This window comes from Pelmatolapia mariae, linkage group LG18 (assembly GCF_036321145.2).
Source record: "Pelmatolapia mariae isolate MD_Pm_ZW linkage group LG18, Pm_UMD_F_2, whole genome shotgun sequence".
NCBI classification, from domain to species: Eukaryota; Metazoa; Chordata; class Actinopteri; order Cichliformes; family Cichlidae; genus Pelmatolapia; species Pelmatolapia mariae.
The window spans coordinates 3,779,228-3,800,000 of NC_086243.1; the positions used below are offsets into that span (position 1 = coordinate 3,779,228).

Below are 20,773 nucleotides of genomic sequence, written 5' to 3' on the forward strand. Positions count from 1 at the left end.
CCCTTCCTGACACCAGGCCAAAGGGATTTGGGTATCTGGCTGGAACCAGCGACCTTTCACTCGGCAAGTAAACATGTAAACATGGCACTATAAACCACTCTGCAGTAGTCTCTAATAACCATCATTAAGAACTAATAGGCTAAAATGTGACAAGTTGGGAGTGAGACTAGTTTCACTAAAGGAAACTAGTCAAAGCTGTTGGTGTGTCTGCATATCCCTGACACACCAACAGCTTTGACTGAATGGACTCATCGATCACGAATCAATAAGCTGTTATACCATACATAATACCATATATCATTTTTAACATAATTACTTTTTTGTTTCACAATCTACTACTACTACTACTAATAACAATAGCTAATAAGTACAATATTATTACTGATTTGTAAACATATTATTTATAATTGTAGTATAATTGTTTAAATATGTTCTAAGGTTTAAATGACGACCAATTTAGTGGTAAATGGTAAATTGATTGAAGATAAATTATTAGCCTACAATCCATAATTGCCTTTTCAAATAGAATCTGGTTGATTAGATTATTTATCCTTGGAATATCAAATAAGTAAACCTTATTACCGGGTCCTTAGTCTGGCCTTTCCACATTTTTGAACTTTGAGAAACTATTAATAAAAATTAAATGAAAACTTACATTGCCAGTTTGGACAAGGTGATTCACTAAAGTGTTTTGCTATGATATGAAAATAAAAATTTTGCAGTTAGTTGTGGAACAGTAGACTAGATTCATTTAGTTTGTGTGAGTTTTCTGGCCCACCAGACAATCCTGACTGTGTCACTGCCCAGCCAGAACCTACTGGCCTATTGTTTGTATACCACCCAGCCAACTGACCGGACGTTTACCTCCATTACCTCGAGATGTTTACCTCCACAGTCGGACCAGAATAACCTGTCACTCAGCGCTTACTATTCACCCGTTTCCTCCAATAGCGTGACTCTGTCCTAAGAGGGGGGGGCGGGAACTGGATTAAAACAGGATAGAACGAGGAAAACAAGATGTGACAGAGAGGAGGGTTTCACAAAGGACAGGAAACACAAAGACATGTCAGAGAGAGCAGGATGGAGAGATGGAAGGACAGATAGAAAGAGGATGGCTGAGAGGGAAATAAGGGAGAAATGGTGAATGTGGGCTTAAGGAGGGAAATGTATGAGACAGAGTTAGAATAAAAGAGAGGAGGAGGAAGGAAACTGGAAGGACAGATCAAGAAAAAAGAGGAAGAAGGTCCAGATGGTTTAATGAAGAAAGAAATAAAGAAAGGATAAAGGCAGCCAAAAATATTTTCCTACAGCTTTGAAGTCCACTTTTAGTTCCAAAGTGGTTTGTTGTGATTATGATATGATTCGATAAACAGCGGTGCGTGCCCCGGCAGATAAAGCGATGAAAGTTTTCTAAAACAGAAGTGACTCAGAGGTTATGGTTTTTAGCAGCGTTAGTCAGCAGACTGACAGACGCAGCTTTGATCAGCATCCAGGTCTGATGAAAAACGTCAGAATATTACACCCTTAAAAAACAACTGGAAGTAAACAAATGTGTCATTATCTGAATATTTCTTTAGAAGAATTAAAGAGAAAATAATAATTTAAAGATTTGACTTTTGACTTGAGGATTTTGTAGATGCATGTTTCATAGTCAGTATAAAAGGCAAGCAGGTTCACTGTAAGAAAAGAGAATTTATTTAAAATATAACCAACAAAAGACAAACAAAAACATTGTCTCAATGATGTTTTGTGACTGATACCCTGCTAGTGTCTTAGTAAGGTGCGTCTGTGTTCTTTCTCTTTGATTCTTACTGATTTTTCTCATTGTTGATAATAGTGATGGACGTAACTGATTTTGGGGGTTTCTTTCATCATCTTTACGACTGAAGTACAATTGAGTTGTATGGACAGTGTTGTCTGAGATGACCATATTAGAGATGTTGTCTGTCCCTGATTTCAGTCAGATTTGAAACTCGTGTCAGATATGACAGAAACTAAGGAAAACACAATGGATCCCTGTTAATGCAGCTATAGTATTTGTAAAAAACACAAAAAACAACCCAATTACATTAACATAATGCAACTGAATGGAGGTTATCGTTTGTTGAAAAGGGTATTAGATACTGCTGAAAGCCCTGGAAAGGGGTACAAGTTATTTATTTTTATTTGTGCCCTGTGACAGACAAGGACCTGTCCAGGGTGAACCCTCACTTGATAGATTTCGATTTGCTAAGTCAGCTTTCATTGGCAAAAATAATTTTTCACAGCGACTTTAGGTTAAGGTGATGTAGGGGGAACCAGGGGAGCATGTTTTAAATATGGCTGACTACAACACTCAATTCCAGACACCAGCAACACTTGTTCACTTTAGTTGTAACCTGATATCTCTCTCTCTCTCTCTCTCTCTCTCTCTCTCTCTCGCTATATATATATATATGTATATATATATATATATATATAGATATATATCTATATATCTATATAGATATATATATATAGATATATAGATATATATATATCTATATATATATCTATATAGATATATCTATATAGATATATAGATATAGATATATATAGATATATATAATACCATTTAGTTTTGCATTGGAGCCTTTGCAGATGTATTAAATAAAGTGTGAGTGATAAGAAGTGCCTGTTTTAGATCCTTCAACATAGCTTGATAGGAATCCAACATTCTGTCCAACATACGCACACACTTGAAACGCTTCACAGCAACATATCTGTGTGTGCCAGTGGAGGGATACAGAAATGGGATGAAAATGTTCTGTCAGCACCAGCAATAGGCTTTCAGTGAGTTTGGAGTTTGTTTGTTCGCTGTGTCAGCCAATCAGCTGACAGACAGAGCTTTGAAGCTGAGGTTTCAGCTCTCAGCATCAGAGTGAGGCCTGAAGACAAACTTGGAAAGAGAGCTGAGAAAACTTGTGCTGCTTTGCGTTTTACTTGAAGTAAAGACTGTTTTGTCTAATAATGGCTTGAAAAGGACACCCTGTGACCACAGGTAAACTCAACAAATACAGCAACATTCTGCATTTTAGTTCAAGGTAACAGCAATAACCTGTAAAGTGGGCAAACTGTGGAACAAAACGGTGACAGGAGTAGTACAGTGTTAAAATGTACTGTAATAATATTAATCATATGAACTATTATTATTAACATTATTATTATTATTATAGTAAGATAATACAAATGAGATTAAAGTAGGACAACTGCAATATTGTTAATATGCTAACCACGCATGAAAATCTTTTTTATTCAGAGGTGTACAAGTAGAAAAAAATAGTCACTGTACAATAGCAATGTGAATAAATGTACTGTTATACTGGTCAGGATCTGTAATAAAAATCTGAAAAATAATGGATAAAGTGTGGTGTTTAAACTTTAAGGACCTATATGAACCCTTTAGCTCAATAAAATGCATCCAGATGTTTGCAGTAGTTTGCCATTTAGTCCTTGAACTTATCAGTAAATGTGGTGCATATCTTGCTGTCGCCACACACCATGCATGTTCACGGTGCTGCATGCAGAAATGTTCAGCATATGCAGGTGATGATGGTAGTGCAGGTTACCATCATGAGGTAAAAAGCAGGGAACAGCAGACAGAGACACAGTGGCACAGAAATAGTAAAAGAAAGGAAGGGGCAAGACAGACCACAGGAGAAGACAAGGACACAAAACGCAGTGGAGCAGGAAGGAGAAAAAAAACTTTTAACCATGAAGGACCTTTAAACACCTTAATAAATAATATAGACTGTTGAAATTACTAAACAAACAAACCCTCTGTCAAATATACGAAGCAGTTTGCACCCAAAAGGCTCACAAACACAGCAAACATTTTAATAAATCTTTTACTGGAAATCTAACACCACAGTAAGAGCCAAAAACTGAAACTCCAGCTTCACAAAACAGATGGTTGATGGCCAGAGTGAGCTGTGAGGTTATTTTAGAAAAAGCACAACTGGTAGCTTATCTTGTGTAGTACAAAACTCATTGTATTACAGTCCAGTGACATGCATCTGAGGTTAACAGTTGATTCTAAATGGTTGTCTGTCTCTGCGTGTCACAGACTGACACACTGTGTACCCTGCCTCACGACTGCTGGGTGACACTCCAGTCTTTCCTAAAAACAACAGACAACTTTTTACAGTCTGTAGTTGTGACCTTAATATTTTTTATGTGTTTTTTAATACAAAACATTTATTTAATGCCTATATATAATCCATCAAAAATATGATGATGGACATGCTTCAGTTTAACCTTACACTTCATAAAGATGTAGACTGCTGTGTCTAAAGTGGCAACAAATAAAATAAAATAAAATAAAAATGCAGCTCTAGCATATAAAAAGACTTTGGGGCAAAAATGCTTTTTTTTTTGGTAAAACTTTACTAAAGCCTGGTAAAACTTTACTAATGCAGTAGTGTAGTAAAGCAGAACTTCTTTCAGTATTTAACCTTTTAACCAAATGCATAAATAAATCTGGGGGATAAGGAGGAGACAGTTCAGCTAGAAATTGAATATTTTGTTCCATTTGTTCTTTATTCTGATCTGTGCTTTTCAATTAAATATTGGATAATTTTTCTTCTTCTGACCTCAGAGAAAGGCATTGAAATGTGCTGTTTACATTGCAGACATCTGACAAATGACAGTGGAAAACCAACCACAGATGTGACGTTTGTCATTGAGCAACACCCAAAAATATTCGTAACTGCTGGTTTAATCTTCAGAAATAACAAGAATTTTATAAATCTATAAATCTTTATAAATCTGACAAAGCAGGTAGTACTCATAGTGTAGTGGTTTAAACTCAACAAGCATAAATTCTCTGGTTTGATTCCAGAAGGACATTCAAATCTCTAACCCTAACCCCATAAGGAAGGGCTTCCAGTGTCAAAATCTGCCAAATCAAATATGCTGAGTTAGCCACCACAGTGATCCCAACACAGTGAATAAGGGAGCAGCCAAAAGAAACTTTAAAAAGCACAGTAACTATTTGCTGCTGCAGAAAATGCAGTGATGAGGGTAGTGGTCTAAAGTGGCTATTTCCAAAATGGAAATAGCCAGGGAATCAACGAGTATGTGAAAATTCTTAATAAGTACATTTTGAATAACAAGCTAATGTTACTTTGTTTCTGCTATTCGTTTTTGCTTTTGGTCAGAACCATGTTTACCACTGTGTAGCATCCTGTTATCTATACAGCAGTCGAAATAAGTTTAAAAAGACAGCACAGTCACAAGATTGCAAGTAAGACAACACAACCTTTGTGAATCACTCCTATTAGCACTATTTGGGGATCGCTCTCACTTGCCATTTTGCCCTGTTTAGGAAATCTGGCCCATTGTGCGGATGGCAGCATGTGTTACTCTAAAATGCGTATTTACCTTTCAGCGCTGGTGATAAAATATTACACATTATTTTCAGCCTATAGTACCACTTAGCTTTCTGGCCTTTTGTTGTCCCTGTCCCAACTTTTGAGATATGTTGCTGCCATCAAATTCAAAATTTGTAATAACATGTTTCAGTTTAAACACTTCTATGTACTACTGTATATAAAATATGGTTTTATGAAATTTGCAAGTCATTGCATTGTTTTTTTAAACATTTTACACACTGCACATTTTCACAGGTTGTTGGTGTGTCGTTACAGAGGGATACTATAAAAACAAAGAATTCAGGTCTTTTTAACCTCCCCAGATGCATTACAGCATTCTCCATTTCAATATGTGAGTGCCGACATCAAAGAGACTGTTGTTCGTTTCCGTTGCAATACAGCCACTGTAAATCAGAGGCGACGACTGACCGCACTAATCTCAGAAGAGCACTAGCACGTTAGCTAGCCTCTGAGGAGAGCACACTGTTTCCTTTGGAGCAGAATGGGGAGCTTTGAAAACTCCACAGGCTGAAACGGAGATTCAGTGAGCTTGATGTGAATGACGGGTAAGCAAAACATCTCAGCTAAACTGAAGCCAATGAGAGAACAGGACCATGAATGCAGACTCACGCTTGTTGCACAGTCCATTGCATTGTTTTCATCTCCTCTTTGCCACTTGAGAACTTTAGACTGGTAATTATCAATCAATCAACATCTCTGTACAGTGTTCAGCACGACATCACTCCCTTTGAGCTAAAGATAGTGTACTGAAAAATAAGAAAAAAAGTGGAATACAGCAGCATAATGAATTCCATCCTCTTCCACTTATCCAGTTCTCATTTGCAGAGTGCCTATCCAAGCTGACATAGGCTGAAAGGCGGGGTACCCCCTGGACAGGTTGCCACAGAGATTTATTAAATTTTTATCTTGTTAATTTTAATAACCAACAGAACTATAGAAAGACTTGATGAGAATGAGAAATTCTTCCATTGTTATATTAGTCTTTAAAATATTTTCAGTCTCACAATTGAGAACAAGATGCAACACAAACCTTACAACCACATCAATATTCAGACCAGTACTCCCTAGAATGTACTGAGAGCCCTTGCATGAACATGCAATCTGTCTACAGAAAAACACCTGCATCGTGGTTGGCTCAGTCAGATATACTCGCAATCCTTACAACATGATCACATACACTGCCACCCAAATATTTTGGGACCTTTTTTTCTCTTATCACTAAAGTGATAAAAAATGAGTGTTAGAATTGTCAATTCAATTTTATTTATACAGCGCCAAATCACAACAACAGTCGTCTCAAGGTGCTTTATATTGTAAGGTAGACCCTACAATAATACATACAGAGAAAAAGCCAACAATCATATGACCCCCTATGAGCAAGCACTTTGGCGACAGTGGGAAGGAAAAACTCCTTTTAACAGGAAGAAACCTCCAACAGAACCAGGCTCAAGGAGGGGCGGCCAATCCTAAATCCCCTTAATGATTAATTTGTCTGTGTACGTCCCTTTTCAGCATCTATTGCTTGTGTTCTGTTACCAAATGTACCAAATTTGTCCTGGTAAAGGACTGAAGGATCATTAGAAAATATTTTTCTGCCTTAGTGTCTGGTACCTCAGCCCTTGAGAATTAGTTTAAAGGCAAAAGAAAAAAGAAAAATGAACTTGTCCTAAACTCATGTGAATATTCTTGTACATTGCAGCTCTTCCCTGTGGGAAATTGTAAAAAAAAAAAAGAAAGAAAAAAGAATCAACAACAAACAGACCAACAAACAAACAGACACACAGGACAAGTAGCTCAGGCTTTTAGAGAAACAGATGCCTTGTAGCTCCTCCACAGGCGGCTGCGGTATCCATAACATCAGACTGTGCTAGTCTTTGAAGTGAAGTGATGCAAGAAAGAAGCTCATCATGCTTGTGTCAATGTTACTTTACTTTACCCATGTCTAGAAAGTTCTAATGCATTTCCTACAATGTTCTCTTTACACAATTTAACTTTTTAAAGATACTGTAATTTAAATCTGCAATCTCATATATTTTCATTTTTGAAAGGGAATACATGAAGGAGGAAGAAAATAGCAAAATGATGAACTGGAGGATGAAGAGGAGATGAAGAGGAGGAGCATTCATTCATTCACACATTTATGCAATGTGCTTACAACAGAACACACGGGTGTATTTGATCTTCTGAAATACAAGAAATACAACAAGGACCTAGCTCAGGACCGCAGTAAGACTCTCTTTACTGTATCAGTTAATGGCAATCCCAATAAAATGAAACTAAATGAAATGCCTCTAGACCAGAAATGGCTCCCCAAGGCCCAGGAATCATCATCATTTCTCTGCATGATGTCATTTCCCTCTGTCAGAATACACCTCTACCCAGCCCCAAGCTGTGTCGCCCGGCAGAATACAACTCATCTGTCACTAGATAATGAGGCCCAGATGTGGTACTCCTCTGGTTACCCTGGCCCCTACCAACTTATCCTTGACAGAGCAATACAGTACCCAGAATCGTGCTGTTTATTGTAGTTGTCCCAGTGTACTGGAGATTTTTTGGAGCTAAAATAAAATAGGAGAAGGTAATGATGTAGAGATGGATGAACATTATTTGCTTATAGACCTTACGGCTGGCTGTCACTTACATTAGCTGGCAGTCTGAATTACTAAATTGCTTTATCCTATCATGTTTTTTTGTTATCATTTTGCATATTATTTCCTTTATGGTCTTTTTGATTTTACACTGAATAAGTTGGGGGTTCCTCTTGCATGTTTTTAGACCTAGTACCTCACTTCTAGATGAAATCTGGGTGTTTGGCTCTCTTGTGTTGACTCTGGTTCCAAAAGTGAACCTATCCACCAGAACTAAACCAATGTTTGAAAGCATGTTTACATTCTAGTAGATATGGAAAAACAACTTCCTAACAACCTTAACGTGTGTGAATTGTTTTTATATCATTTATCTCAGTGCTAGAGTTAGTGGTGTGGCTAATTTAATTATCAGGTTTTCCTGAAATAATGCAACCTGCTGTCCACTAAACTTATCGACTGTGATTCTCCCTTCAGTGCCGGTTGGAGCATTTTTAGTGGAAGTACCTGAAAAATAAAAAATCTGGCTTGCTATGTGGAGCAGACGTTTCAGACATTTGGTCCAAAAGTAAAAAAGTGGACTTAAGACGTTTGGAGAAAATCGTATAGTGATGTTCACACTAAATGACAAGCAAAGTTTCACCACCCATTACTGATTTGAATACAGTCATGTTGGAAACCCATGAATATTCAGCCCAGCAGCCAACAGAACAAGGAGGTTGTAGTATTTGTTTTAACTTATGATGAATCCTATTTTTCTGCTCACTTCTCTCTAACTCCCACCTGGAGAGCTACGCAGATTTTTCACCCAAGTTGAAAAGATTTGACACGCACAAATTTGTGTCATGTTAATAAGTCATATTTCACAGACTGTGTATGCAATCACGTGTCACAAAAACTTTGTATTTGGTGAACATACCAAGAACCTTGTGCTCTGAACGTTAGGTAGCTGTTGTGTGGCTTCAAAACTATCATGTCACTTGTTAATTTCATACTGTTAATGTATGTCAGCGACCTTACCCCCATGCTTAATGTTTTTCATGGAAACATGACAAAACATCCATCCATCCAAGGATTCAGGGTGGATTCAGGAGACAGACATCCTCTCTACTTTTAAGATCAGGCTTAAAACTTTCCTTTTTGATAAAGCATATAGTTAGAGCTGGATCACGTGATCCTGAATCCTCCCTTAGTTACACTTCAATGGGCTTAGACTGCTGCTTCATATTAAGCATCATGTGAAGCATGATGCTTAATATGAAGCAATGAGCGTTTGTTCTCCTCTCACTTCTTTTCACTCTGCATTTAACTGTGAGTTATTATTAATCTCTGGCTCTCTACCGCAGCGTCTTTTGATCCCGTTTTCCTCCCCTCAACCACAACTGATCTGGGCAGATGGCCACACCTCCCTGAGCCTGGCTTTGCCTTAGGTTTCCTTCTGTTAAAAGGGAGTCTTTCCTTTCCACCATCTCCAAGTGCTTGCTCATATGGGGTCATCTGATTGTTGGCATTCTCTAAGCATTATTGAAGGGTCTTTATCTTAAAATATAAAGTGCCTTGAGGCAACTGTTGCTGTGACTATATAAATAAAATTGAATTGAAATTAAACTGAATTCAGTTACAAGCATTTGCTTTTTGACCCCATGTAAAAGTCAAGTTCACACAACGTTGGTGGATTTATGTGCTCACATCTCTCTCTGTCACACACACACACACACACACACACACACACACACACACACACACACACACACACACACACACACACACACACACACACACATTCTCATTTTTATATCTTAGTGAGGATATGTAATTGACATAGTGCTTATCCTAACCCTAACCATCAAAAATGAAGGATTAACCCTTACCCTTAGCCTAAACCACAACCTAACTGTAACCCTGACACTAAAACAACATTTTGACTCTCAAAAATGCCTTCAAACTCATGAGGACAGGCACTTTTGTTGTCAAAGTGACCTTTGGTCCCCACAGGTATAGTAACATTCCAGTTTTTGGTCCCCACAAAGGTTTCTAAAGAGGTATGCACACACACACATATATATCCATGCACACACAAAGTGCTGCCCTGCCTAATTGTAACCGTCTGTAGAGTTTCCAGTGTACAGAATGAAAGGACCACCGTCTTCCAGTCATGTTCTTCCATCCATACCTGTCACGACTAAACACTTCCTGCCAGGGGTCAGATAACCTATGGAAACCTAGCAGTTGGCGAGGAAGGTGGTCTTCTCTCTCAACCACATGTTCAGTGAGCAGACACGACGCACACAGTCCCAATCGATCTTTCAGCAGCAACTCTCTCTGACATTCAGCTAAATCATCTCAGATAAACTTGCACACAAACACACAAAGATGTACAGAGACACACCCGTACTGAGAAAACTTCCAAGCAGCGAGATAAGCCATAGCATGTCACAGGCAAACTAAAAGCAAAAGCTGCCTTAAACCAAAAATAACTGTGTGTTTTTAGGATGCTGGGATGTTTATGACCAAAGAGGGAAACCAAGCCCATTGACAAACACTGCCACTGCTCACGAACCCTGACTTAATGACAGTAAACTTGCCACTGTGTAGGGGAGGGGGACAGGGCACCAGGCTTCTGTCCCTGCACAAAGGCCAGTAGTTATTAGAATATTTTACAGTGACATTAAGACAAATAAAACATTTGCTTGCATAGTGTTGATGCAGTTTTTCAGTAAATCATTCTATGTATGAATATAAATGTTTGAGAACATCTCACATGTCCTCAACTGGAAGCTTCATTGACATGAGATTGCTGCAAATAAAATAAATAAAGCCTGAAGAAAGCTGTAGAAGGTGCAGGGGGTAACTCTTTTGCAAAAACAGTGTTTTCTGTTTAAGAATGATAGCCATTCATGGCTTGACTTAGCATGGAACACACTGTAGTTTTACTAAATGTTCATTAGCCTGAGCTAATTTTGGCAGAACATTTAAGGTGGATATTTAAAGTGAAAGGAAAGAAAAGCAAGATCAAACTAATTCTGCTACAAAGATTTCCTTAGCTTTACCACGTGCTGACTGTCCGACTATAAATTTTCAAATTTAATGTCAGATGTCATACAAATGCAGACAGGGCAGTTTTTGTTTTGTTTTTTGAAGGAGCTGAACCATTCAGTTCAATCCAGATTTGTAGAGAAGAAGCAAGTAAGGGTTTGCATGTCTGTAATCAGTATCACTTGGAGATAAACATCCTCTTACATCAGCTTCAGTGTGTGTGTTTAAGAGAGAGAGAGATGAGTTACAGTAGAGTTCTGTTTGCCCAAGGGAAACTACACCTTAGAGAGGCATTTTGGGTCTCTACATTGGGTGCTGATAGGCAGGTTAGGCCATTTTCAAGAGTTTTTCCAATTACAATTACTCCCAGATATTTTCTGGTAACATTAAAAATCTTTTTATGTAAAACTCTATGAATATTCTAGACACTGAAGATTCTTTTATAACAGATTTTTTGTCAACACAAGAGGTTGGAGTCCTTGTTTCAAAAAGACAGGAACTTTATTAGATTTAACTTTTTACAACATTATCTGTCATTTTGGTGTACTCTGAAGTTATAATGATATGAAGATAAGTTCCATCCATCCATCCAGGCTGGAGGCTATCTCAGTTACCATAGGGCAAGAGGCAGGGTACAGCCTGGAGAGGTCAGCCTGTCACAGGGCTAACACAGTCACACTCACATCCACAGCTATGGGCAATTTAGAATCACCAATTAGCCAAATCCCTCCACTTGGTTGTTTTTGGACTGTGTGAGGAAGCCAGACCACCTGGAGAGCATGCAAACTCCACACAGAAAGGGTCCAGTCAGATGGTGGATTCGAACCTTCTTGCTTGGAGACAAGAGTGCTAATCACTGTGCAAATGTTGCTGGCCATTCCTCCAGTAGGGCAAAAAATATCAGAAATGCCTGTTTCACTGTAAAAGGTTATTATGTTCATTTTAATGACAGTACCATCTTATGACAAAGATACAATGCTCTGTCTGTTAGACAGTTTAACAAGTTTATGTTCCTAGAAAGTGCTGACAAAGACCGTTCCATTTAATATGTTCATACATTCTAATAGCTATTTCAGAAAAAGTCCAGATGACATCCATTAATAACTGAATGTTGGTGGTGTTTCTACTTTCATATTTCACATTATAGTTTTTAAAGCAGACTTTTCTGTTCAGGGTTAAGCACACATCAAGCCATTAAATTCCACCCCAAAGATACAATTTTAGAAGTCTGAGGGGGCTGCGGTATTGGGTTGCATATGCAGATAAGACCCGAAGGAATTCTTGACCTGCCTCTTGATTCTCCATTCAGAAAGTGCCTTCTGAGAATGTTTTCATTCATGCCTTTTCGACCCCAGTCTTTGGTCAGCCTTCATCTTTACTTAATGTCTCACAAGGTAATCGTCAAAGAATGGATGTGTGTATGTGGGGGGGCATGTCTCTTTTTTAAAGGGGACAATAAAAGGTACATGAAAAGTCATGAAAGTGTTATGATAATATTGCAATAAATAGCATAACTTTCAATATTTATTTATAGTAATAAATATAGACACACTGGGTGTTATTTCAATGCTGCACAGCAAAAGAACAGCGGGGTCACTTAATTTAATTCATTAAAACTGTTGTTCTAATGTACTGTGAGCAGTTTTGAAGGATTAAATCAACAACTTTAGCTGCTGCTCAGATGGTGTGGATGTCTAAATAAATATAATTCAGTGCCCAAACACAACCTGTGATGTTTTCTTTAGGTCCCTAATGACAAGGAAGGAAAAGATGAAGAGTGGTGATAAAGTCCGACTGGGCTTAACTGAACCTATAAGTGTCTCTCACAGGAAAAGATCTATGAAAGTTCACTTTTTAGGAAGATTTTCTCGAAGTGTTGCAGTATGTTTTATACCCAGATTATGAGAAATAAACTAAATGATATAAACCGAAATCTTGTGATTCCATATAAAATCCTGGGTTAGATGTTTTCAGCTGACAATCTGTCTGCTGTAAATTCACTTTATAAACTGTCAGTGTGCAAATATTAACATTTTTCCCAAGTACAATACTGTAAAGTCGTTTTCCAGTAAATAACCGTGTATTACATTGCGTCATGGGAATTTTCCAAATCAAATTCGTTTTACTGGACCTATTGCTATATTTTAAGCAAAAATGTGAAAAAATATATTCTAAACATAAAATTTTGGCTCATTTCTTTGTAATTTCAGTCAACAATTTGTAATTTTTCACTGACTGACATTGATATCTATAGTTTTGAGGCCTTAAAGCTCACGATTCATCAATATCAATGTAAGTATTTTTGTTCTTAATTTAACAATAACGATTTAAACAAATCTACCCGAAATGGAGTTCTTGCTACAGCGGGCGGTCTCAGACTAACGCAGTGGGAAGTGCGCCGGTCTTTCTCTGTCGTTTTTTTTTTTTTTTGCAACAAGTGGTAAGAAGAGAAACAAACGTCTGACCGTCACAATAAAGCAGGCGAGTCGGCAGAAGCGCGGTGGACTAATAAAACAAGGAGGGTAAAACAGCGAACCGCTGCTGCTGCTGTGAACATCTGGCTGAACGGGGATGCTTCATGAAAATGTTTAACTGTGTGTCCAACAGCGTGGTGAGTACAAATCTATCATTAAGTCACATTCTGTAAGTTAATCACAGGTAAAACAAACTTCGTACAAGCTTATAATTATTTATTATTATTATCATCATTATTATTATGTTTATTTCGGAAAATGAGTTACACAATATTTTCAAACAGACTCGTTACATTTCAGCTGCCGTGTATCCCAATGCTCATTTACAACGAACAATTGACGTATGTGGGCCAACAACCTAAATTAGCATAGTGAAATTTTAAGATACCCCAAATATAATGCAATATTTGAAGTTAGAGGGTTCAGCGAGCTTTTTGCCGGTAAAGTATTTTGTTTTTGAGAAAGTCAGGTACAGGCTTCTAAAGAAGTGACACATTTTCTTCTATTTGCATAAGTTACGCATCACAGTACATAAATAAAATAAAATGAAATATAAATATTTATTCATGCAGACGTTAGCAATATAAATACAAAATAAAGACGGGCACCTTCACGTTTCGTATTTTCGTAGCCTACGCCATGTAGCTACACTTTCAAAAAGGTAATAGAAAGGGGGGGGGGGGAGCCTGATTTGTGACCTGACTCTGGAAAACTGTAGCCAAATGCAAACTGTAGCGTGAGCAGCATACAGTGGTCTTTATCCTGTGCACGTGCGTTACTAAACACACAATTAGTCAGAATTAAATTCAGCTGTGCGCGAGGCCGCTCTACGTGCGGTCCCGCGAGCTGCTAATTGAACATATACGTCTTCTTTTCCCCAGAATGCTAATAGAATATTTTAAGTCATGTGTGGGCTTCCGTAATAAAAATAATATTTAGCTCGACACCATGACTGGACCCATGTCTACTTAAATAAAATAAATGCACACTCATACCTATAGAACGCGAAGGGTAATCTCTGTGGTTGTCATATGTCATATGAGAAAGACAGAAGTTTTACTAGGTGCCAGTCAGGCTAGTGCGTCATTCCAGACTTATGGCTGACAGCATGTCAGAAGAAGAAAGGCCATCGACGGAGGTTGTTTTCACTCAGCTACAACAAGGACATATTTATAGCGACACAGTAGGTGTTTCACTGTCAAATTAACTGCGTTTTCTTTTTCCCGTGGGAATAACAGCTTTAGACTGACACAGAAATTGCAAGGAGCACGCGTGAGTGTACGCATTTGAGTAGCACCAAATGTACATAAAACAAACGCATTTAGCTTACTGACAAAAATTCTGAAAGCGTTTCTTTTTTCCAATTAATTTTAAAATTGACTTATGCTCCTAAATTTCGTGACACATTTGAGGATATTTTTAAAAGTGTAAAGTTCTTTTTTTGCTGTCCCTTTTTAATCATTTTGATTTTTATTTATTTATTTTTTTTACTTTGGGGACTGTTATTTCTAATAGGGCTCCTCTGGTCCCGATGATATTTTTGAGGAGGACTCTTACTCTCCGTCCTCCCTCTCCTCGTCCTCTTCGTCTGCGGTCCCCACCGAGGCCTGTGTGCAGGGGAAACCGGTGTGCACCTCCTGCGGCCTGGAGATAGTGGACAGATACCTCCTGAAGGTCAAACTAACATACTGTGTCTGGCCAAAATATCACTGACAACACTACCAAACTAGGCCAGTTTTAGTACAAAGCAGTCCAGTTATCAGTCTTAGAAAAAAGGGGGGGAAGTAGTTCAGATATTTTCAGCACTTGTCAGCTTTCTTTAAATAGAGTTGTACAGCAAAGTTGCCTCTCTTTATAGCTAAATGTGGATTTGATTGTCCTACAAGAGGAATTAAATCATTTTGAAGGTTTATTAATTTTGAAAACTGATATAAATATATGAGCTAGCCTAAGCGGAACAAGTATTTCTGCAATTTTACACAGCACATTAATGCTTCGTACTAATCTTCACCCTCAGAAAATAAAGTAATTAATTTTGCCTGTAGATTTATGATCGCCTTGTCATTGGGGTCACAATTCTTAAGGTACAGCTGTTGAACACTTGGCATGGGGTCCTCTTTGTGCTTTAGAGGACAGTACTGATACATTGACTTTTTAAAAAAAATATTTGTGTTTGTTAAATTAAGATGCATAAATCTCATTGTATCTGTACTGTCCTTTAAAGTACTCCAAGGAATTCTATTTAGCACTAGAGAATAGATACCCTGGCAGAAATTATGGAATCACAACACTAGGAACATGATTATTCAGCTTTTTTTTTTTTTTTGCTTTTTTTTTCTTTTTTAACTTTGTAGAAAATAAATTAAAGAGATCCCTTAAAACATTTTATTTATTTTTTAAACAATTCTGTGCCTATAAGGACAGAATTGATGACTGTGCAGTCAAAACTGATTTGGCTGATTAAAGCTTTTCTGTCTCTGGATGTACATTTAGTATTATTTTGGAATTGGAATCACATCACAAAAGGCTTATTAATTATCAAATGAGAACAATAATATCTCAGTGCATTCAGAAAAATAAAAGCATTACCAATAATTCCTCCGGTCTTTAGTAATGATGATAGAATATACTTTGGAAGGGTATTTAAATAATTCTAAACTCTGTCAAAATTTGAAATCCTAGGTCAATAATCTGTGCTGGCACGTGCGCTGCCTCTCATGCAGTGTGTGTAAGACTTCACTGGGCCGACACGTGAGCTGTTACATCAGAGACAAAGAGGTTTTCTGCAAACTCGACTACTTCAGGTACATCACACACGCACACCGCCTGTGTCCTATATATGCAGTTAGTTCTATTCTAAATGTGAATTGTATAAAATGTCAGACTGTGGGAATCTGGAACTGGAGAATAGTTTAACATTATGTTAAACATATGATGTTTTTTGTTTTTTTTCTGTCAAGCAGTCAAAGGACACACAGGTTTGCTATTCAAAATGTAGCTTTCACTTCACCACAAAAGATCATAAAGATTTTATCCAAAACATGAAGGAATGAAAATGAGCTTAAACAAAACAATTTGGCTAGAAGAACAAGAACACTATAACAAAGTGACCTAACCAAACTGCCAGAGGAAATCATTCTGAATGCAAAGAGGTGGGGACTATGCCCCCTGTTATTTTTTAATATAATTTAATGTAAGATTTTGTTGCATATATGATATTCATATTTTTATAGTACACATCTAGTCTTTAAGTAATGATATCAAAGAGCATAAAACTATCTGATCTGTGTGTTACGTGCATGAATTAATTTTAGTCAGAATCGACTGACTGGTGAAAATATTTAGCACCTCGCAATTGGGCTGCCTTTTGCTTTCAGTTTTTCAGAAACTTCCTGTCATTTCCATCCTGTTTAAATTTTGACTAATAGTTAATATTTGGCAGAGGGAGACTATTCCAACTGAATAAAACATGACTCTTAAGGAAGTCCAAATAAAGTATGACACATCAACTTCTCTTGTTAGGGGATAAGAAGGGCAAGCTGCTGCAGCTTATCCCCAAATGCATCACTGGAGAAGAATATGTTTGTTTCAAATGAATTGTCTGGTCATATTCATCACATCTGCGATCAGGTACATATGCACTTTGATCTCAGATGATGATTGATATCAGCCCTCATGCAGGGTCAGGGCTGGGCTGCTACACATGCAGCACATACTGGGGCATGTAGGCAATGTGGGCACAGTGAACTGACAGGAAAGTCTAAAAATGTCAATGGATTATGCCTTAGACATTATAATCAGTAACAAAATCTTGTCTGGGTGAGGTTTTTGGGTTTTTTTATTTTAAGTACAGGAAAAAATGTAAATGACATTTTTTTTTAAATGGGGTATCAAGGATGGACTGAGAACCTGAAGAAAGTCTTTCATAGATAAATACTGATTTTTTTTTTCTTTTATCTTTTTCCTTTGTTCCAGGCGGTATGGGACTCGCTGTGCCCGTTGTGGGCGTAACATCCATTCTAGTGACTGGGTGCGTCGGGCGAGAGGTAGCACCTTCCACCTGGCTTGTTTCTCCTGCACCTCGTGTAAACGCCAGCTTTCTACAGGGGAAGAATGCGGACTTCTGGAGAATCGAGTCTTCTGCCGGCCACACTATGATATTATGATAGAGAATCTCAAACGAGCCAAGGAAAACAGTGAGTGTATGGATGGACAAGGGTCCGATCTGAATTACAGCAAACAGTAAAATGATTGTGAAACTAATATTACACCCCCCCTCCCCCCAAAAAATGTAAAATTCAACTTTGAATTTTAAAGTTAAGTAAAAGACAAGCCTCGTGTTTAGCCTGCTTCTTTCGCAATAAAGAAAAATGCATGCTTTTAAACTTTGCAGCATCTATCATGCTGTTAGCTAATTAGAGCTTTTGCTGTAGTGCTTGTTATAATTGTAACCAATTAATGTAGTAATCCTCAGTGAAGAAGTCAACTGACACATGTTCACATAAATGTCATGTACAGACCACATGCTCATCTTACTGAGGTATGTCATTTCTGCTGCCATGTAAACTATTTTTTGGAAGTCTTTCCAAAAAAAACTATGGTTAGAATACTCCAGAGATTACAGTACAATGCCATGCTTGCTTGCATTGGCATTTTAGTTTCACTCGAACATCAAATATTTGAATAAATGTCTCAAGGATAGAAATGAAAATATTAGAAGTTCTTAGTAACACCCACTTTGAAAATATATCTGTACTGCTAACACGAATGCTTCTGTCTGTCACAATATCACACCGAACCTTAACAAACTCTGCAGTGAGACAGCTGAATCCTCCTGTTACCACTATGTCACACATACTGAAGAATGATATAGCCTGACCCTGTACAAAAAGACACCTTTCTAACACATGGGTCTTCTAGATGGAACTCGTGTTCCGGTGATGTCCGCAGGGCATCTGATCTGAAATGGGACCAGTTGTTTAAAATGTCCTTTAATCCTGTTTTTCTTAAAGAACAACCAAAAAATGAAGAGATGGCAGACAAAGATGACCTCAGCATTTTGCCCAAGCCAGCTAAGAGGGCCAGGACCAGCTTCACTGTGGACCAGTTACAGGTGTTGTCCACTTTTTTTTTTTTTTTCTTTTTGCGTGCTCACTCCTGCTTTGCCATTAGACCATTTACACTTAAAAGTGTCACAACAAGTACAACCACTAGCATGACTGACTAAAATAAAAGCACTTTGTCTTTTTTGATGTCTACATCTTTAATATCCAGTGACTACTTTGTTCTTCTGTGAGAGCACTGTTAACTGTGAACACTGTTGAGTTACTGTTTTAATTTTAAAGTGATGGCTGTGTATGATTGTATGGTGACTAGTGAATGTTACTGGGGCTCTGTTTGCTGAGTGTGTTCAGAGGAAAGAACAGTATAAGCCAGTGATATTTGTTCAGCTTATTTTGATGTTTTTCTGCCCTCTAGTGGCATTTGAGCACCATAGCACCCTGCTACCATGGTTTGTTAAAATAACAGTGAAACTCATCTTAGATTTCAGTGATGTAAACATTTACTCATCTGTCATCCCCACTTGTTTAGGTGATGCAGACCCAGTTTGCTAAAGATAACAACCCAGATGCACAGACGCTGCAGAAGCTGGCAGAGAGAACTGGACTCAGCCGCAGGGTTATTCAGGTAAAGCAGACCTGAATGCCAATACTAAACGACTGCAGGGAGGTCCTGCAATAAGGTGTCACAGGATTAAGTGAGCAAATTTAGCAGTCCCTTTAAAATAATGCATGCTTAGTTGGTTGGAGTGAACAATTTGGGTCATAATTAAATTCTGTGGGTGGCAATTTTTGTAAGAATTTTAAAGTTTGCAGTAACTGTCAGATTTCTTCATAACTGGTCATAACATAGGTGTAACTTTTGGTGCCTTGCTTTGCGCTAATTGTTGGATTAATGAAAACAGTTAGAATCTGGAGCTAAATCCAGAATTTAAAATGCCAGCAAGTAACATAATGAACTTGCAAAGTTCTAGTTTTTCCTCAAGTTGAGAATAGTGAGAAATCCAGGGTATTTGCACAGTTGATGTCTAGACATTTTTCTGTGTGAAGAAAAACAATCTCTGCGCTTTCAAAGGAAATCATCACTCCAAGACCAGCAATTAATCCAGGCTTCTTTCATACAGGTTTGGTTTCAGAACTGCCGAGCTCGTCAAAAGAAGCACATTAACCCAAATCCTACCCAGTCAACCATGATGACATCACTTGCTCCTGATCAGCTGTCTCCACCGTTGATGGATGATCTCCAGTATACCACCTATATTTCTCCAGATGCACCTCTCCTCACCACACTGACCTATATGGATGGTAAGCAGTGTTGTGAAGGTTACTTTTAAAATGTATTCCACTACAGATTACAGAATACATGCCCCAAAATGTATTTTGTAACGTATTCCGTTACGTTACTCAATGAGAGTAACATATTCTGAATGCTTTGGATTACTTAATATATTCTCATGCTTTTTACAACTACATGAATGTACTATTGCTGTGTGATTTATTACTTTTACTGAAGGTTATTTGCCATACCAACTAGATTTTAAATCTTAATATAAAATGAGTAACAGTAGGTTGACATTAGGTAAGGCTGCACTTTTTGCAGCGATCTCGTATAGAAAAATATTCCACACCTGTAAAACAGGTTTGCGGCTCTGAACCGTAAAGGCGTAAAACCTCTGCCTAATGCGTCGGGTTCCGTGTTGGACTCGTAGCCGAAAACTAGCTTTACTTTGTTGTCTGGGTCAACTTTGCTAGCGAGAGACAGAGAGAGGCGTTGAAAGGCTGCTCCAACGGAACTTATTGTTTTGGAGGAAAACACGAACACGGTGTACATTCGAGTCTTAATAGCTTACTTACAACTGGGCTCGTCAGGCACACTTTTTGGCTGCAGTGGTTATTATTATTATTGCTCCCATCTGCCGTTTCTGGTCGGTGACAACTCGTACTTTTCCACTCTCCTTTTTATCCCTCCCTCGCTCACAGACACATAACGGGTATGGCAGTCCATTCTCCCTGCAGCACGGACTACACTGCCCATGAGGCTACATTCTTTAAGGCGATGCCTGTAACACTCTGGCTATTTCTTTCATATGAAATAATTTTTGTGAATAATTTTTTAAAATATTTCTTCATGTCATTGCGGGCCGCAAGTAGAGGTGACATGGGCCGAGATTGAGACACAGGTATTAGAGCCTCTTAATGCGTGTTTT

The 20,773-nt window shown here is 38.0% G+C and overlaps 1 protein-coding gene across 1 annotated transcript in view; it reads left to right on the forward strand.

Moving 5' to 3' along the window:
• The first annotated feature begins 14,614 nt into the window (after window positions 1–14,614).
• Window positions 14,615–20,773, forward strand: part of LOC134617280 (LIM/homeobox protein Lhx8-like) — a 6,692-nt gene continuing 533 nt past the window's right edge. Inside the window, exons 1-7 of the mRNA XM_063462488.1 lie at window positions 14,615–14,689; window positions 15,022–15,180; window positions 16,189–16,310; window positions 17,482–17,702; window positions 18,519–18,619; window positions 19,099–19,194; window positions 19,691–19,871. Coding sequence (XP_063318558.1) covers window positions 14,615–14,689; window positions 15,022–15,180; window positions 16,189–16,310; window positions 17,482–17,702; window positions 18,519–18,619; window positions 19,099–19,194; window positions 19,691–19,871 — 955 coding nt within the window. The remainder of the gene's footprint in view (window positions 14,690–15,021; window positions 15,181–16,188; window positions 16,311–17,481; window positions 17,703–18,518; window positions 18,620–19,098; window positions 19,195–19,690; window positions 19,872–20,773) is intronic.